This window comes from Salvelinus fontinalis, unplaced genomic scaffold (assembly GCF_029448725.1).
Source record: "Salvelinus fontinalis isolate EN_2023a unplaced genomic scaffold, ASM2944872v1 scaffold_0122, whole genome shotgun sequence".
Lineage (NCBI taxonomy): Eukaryota > Metazoa > Chordata > Actinopteri > Salmoniformes > Salmonidae > Salvelinus > Salvelinus fontinalis.
Window position 1 is genome coordinate 330001 of NW_026600331.1, and position 2769 is coordinate 332769.

At 47.8% G+C, this 2769-nt stretch overlaps 1 protein-coding gene across 1 annotated transcript in view; it reads left to right on the forward strand.

Annotated features, from left to right (window-relative positions):
• The window catches only part of LOC129843346 (mucin-1-like), a 38621-nt gene extending 36339 nt beyond the window's left edge, over window positions 1-2282 (forward strand). Inside the window, exon 3 of the mRNA XM_055911992.1 lies at window positions 1-2282. This exon is cut by the window's left edge and continues 549 nt beyond it. Within this exon, the coding sequence (XP_055767967.1) occupies window positions 1-330 (330 nt within the window). The 3' untranslated portion in view covers window positions 331-2282.
• Window positions 2283-2769: the final 487 nt, after the last annotated feature.

Here is a 2769-nt window from a genome sequence, read left to right on the forward strand (position 1 = left end):
CCCAGTCTCCCATCCAGTTTCCCAGCCAGTCTCCCAGCCAGCCATCCAGTCTCCCAGCCAGTCTCCAGCCAGCCTCCCAGCCAGTCTCCCAGTCAGCCAGTCTCCCATCCAGTCTCCCAGCCAGCCAGCCAGTCTCCCATCCAGTCTCCTAGTCTCCCATCCAGTCTCCCAGCCAGCCAGCCAGTCTCCCAGCCAGTCTCCCATCCAGTCTCACAGCCAGTCTCCCAGGCAGCCAGCCAGTCTCCCAGCCAGCAGTACTACAGGATGTCTTGTCTTGCACCTTGCTATCATTTGCATGGCTTATGGGCTGGCTGTTTGGAAGCTAGCTAGCGCCTTATCTTTGAGCTATATTGGCTCTGACATAATGCTTCTGGCACAGAAGTACAGTGTGGATGAGAGGGGTTAATGAATTACAGCTTATTGGCGTCTGGCTCTTTCACCATAGAATCGCTGCAGGGGATGGAGGAAATAGAGGAGAGGAAAAGAGAAATACAAGGGGTACGAATGCGTCCCAAATGGCATCCTATTCCCTATTTGGTGCACTACTTTTGACCAGAGGCCTATGGGGAACAGGGTGCCATTTGGGACTCAGCCAATATAGACTGATCAATGGTTTTTCTTTCTAGATGTATATTTAATTTGCTCTGGTAGTCCTATATGGTACTCTATAGTATGAACACGGTCTGTGATTCAAAGGTATTTCTGGTCTTCGTAGCCAGAGGGAGTTTACAGTGCATGGTCAGAACAGGCTAATTGTATAGTACAAGATATAATGGTACTGATGCTCAGCCATGGACATGTGTTTGTCTGTTTGTTTGTTCCAATGTACTGGGACAACAGACGCTGATTGACCTGTACAAGGTGTGATGTTAAAACATTGATCTGTCCTGTCCTGGTCAAAACATTGATCTGCTCAGTCCTGGTCAAAACATTGATCTGCTCTGTCCTGGTCAAAACATTGATCTGTCCTGTCCTGGTCAAAACATTGATCTGCTCTGTCCTGGTCAAAACATTGATCTGCTCTGTCCTGGTCAAAACATTGATCTGCTCTGTCCTGGTCAAAACATTTATCTGTCCTGTCCTGGTCAAAAAACATTGATCTGTCCTGTCCTGGTCAAAACAGTGATCTGTCCTGGTCAAAACATTTATCTGTCCTGTCCTGGTCAAAACAGTGATCTGCTCTGTCCTGGTCAAAACATTGATCTGCTCTGTCCTGGTCAAAACATTGATCTGTCCTGGTCATAACATTGATCTGCCCTGTCCTGGTCAAAACATTGATCTGTCCTGGTCATAACATTGATCTGCCCTGTCCTGGTCAAAACATTGATCTGGCCTGGTCATAACATTGATCTGCTCTGTCCTGGTCAAAACATTGATCTGTCCTGGTCAAAACATTGATCTGCCCTGTCCTGGTCAAAACATTGATCTGTCCTGGTCAAACATTGATCTGTCCTGGTCAAACATTGATCTGTCCTGTTCTGGTAATAACATTGATCTGCCCTGTCCTGGTGAAAACATTGATCTGTCATGTCCTGGTCATAACATTGATCTGCTCTGTCCTGGTGAAAACAATAATCTGTCATGTCCTGGTCAAAACATTGATCTGTCCTGTCCTGGTCAAAATATTGATCTGTCCTGTCCTGGTCAAAACATTGATCTGCTCTGTCCTGGTCAAAACATTGATCTGTCCTGGTCAAAACATTGATCTGTCCTGTCCTGGTCATAACATTGATCTGCTCTGTCCTGGTCAAAACATTGATCTGCTCTGTCCTGGTCATAACATTGATCTGCCCTGTGCTGTTTACTTCCTGCATTTATGGAGGCAGCTTAGTGTAAGGATATGGTGGTTGGGTTGCATCCAAAACGGCACTCTAATATCCCTATAAAGGCAATACTTTTACTACTAAAGTAGTACACTATGTGGGGAATAGGGTGTCCTTTGGGATACACTGTACAGGCCCAAGTTCTGCTTTCTGTCTCAAATGGATACTAGATAGGTCCAAGCTCTGCTTTCTGTCTCAGCTGGATACTGGATAGGTCCAAGCTCTGCTTTCTGTCTCAGCTGGATAATGTACAGGCCCACACTCTGCTTTTTGTCTCAGCTGCATAGGCCCAAGCTCAGCTTTTTGTCTCAGCTGTATTTTGTTCAGGTCCTAGCTCAGCTGCATACTGTACAGGCCCTAGCTCAGCTGCATACTGTACAGGCCCTAGCTCAGCTGCATACTGTACAGGCCCTAGCTCAGCTGCATACTGTACAGGCCCTAGCTCAGCTGCATACTGTACAGGCCGTAGCTCAGCTGCATACTGTACAGGCCCTAGCTCAGCTGCATACTGTACAGGCCGTAGCTCAGCTGCATATTGTACAGGCCGTAGCTCAGCTGCATACTGTACAGGCCGTAGCTCAGCTGCATACTGTACAGGCCATAGCTCAGCTGCATACTGTACAGGCCATAGCTCAGCTGCATACTGTACAGGCCGTAGCTCAGCTGCATACTGTACAGGCCGTAGCTCAGCTGCATACTGTACAGGCCCTAGCTCAGCTGCATACTGTACAGGCCATAGCTCAGCTGCATACTGTACAGGCCATAGCTCAGCTGCATACTGTACAGGCAATAGTTCAGCTGAATACTGTACAGGCCCTAGCTCAGCTGCATACAGTACAGGCCCTAGCTCATCTGCATACTGTACAGGCCCTAGCTCAGCTGCATACTGTACAGGCCTAGCTCATTTGCATATTGTACAGGCCCTAGGTCAGCTGCATACTGTACA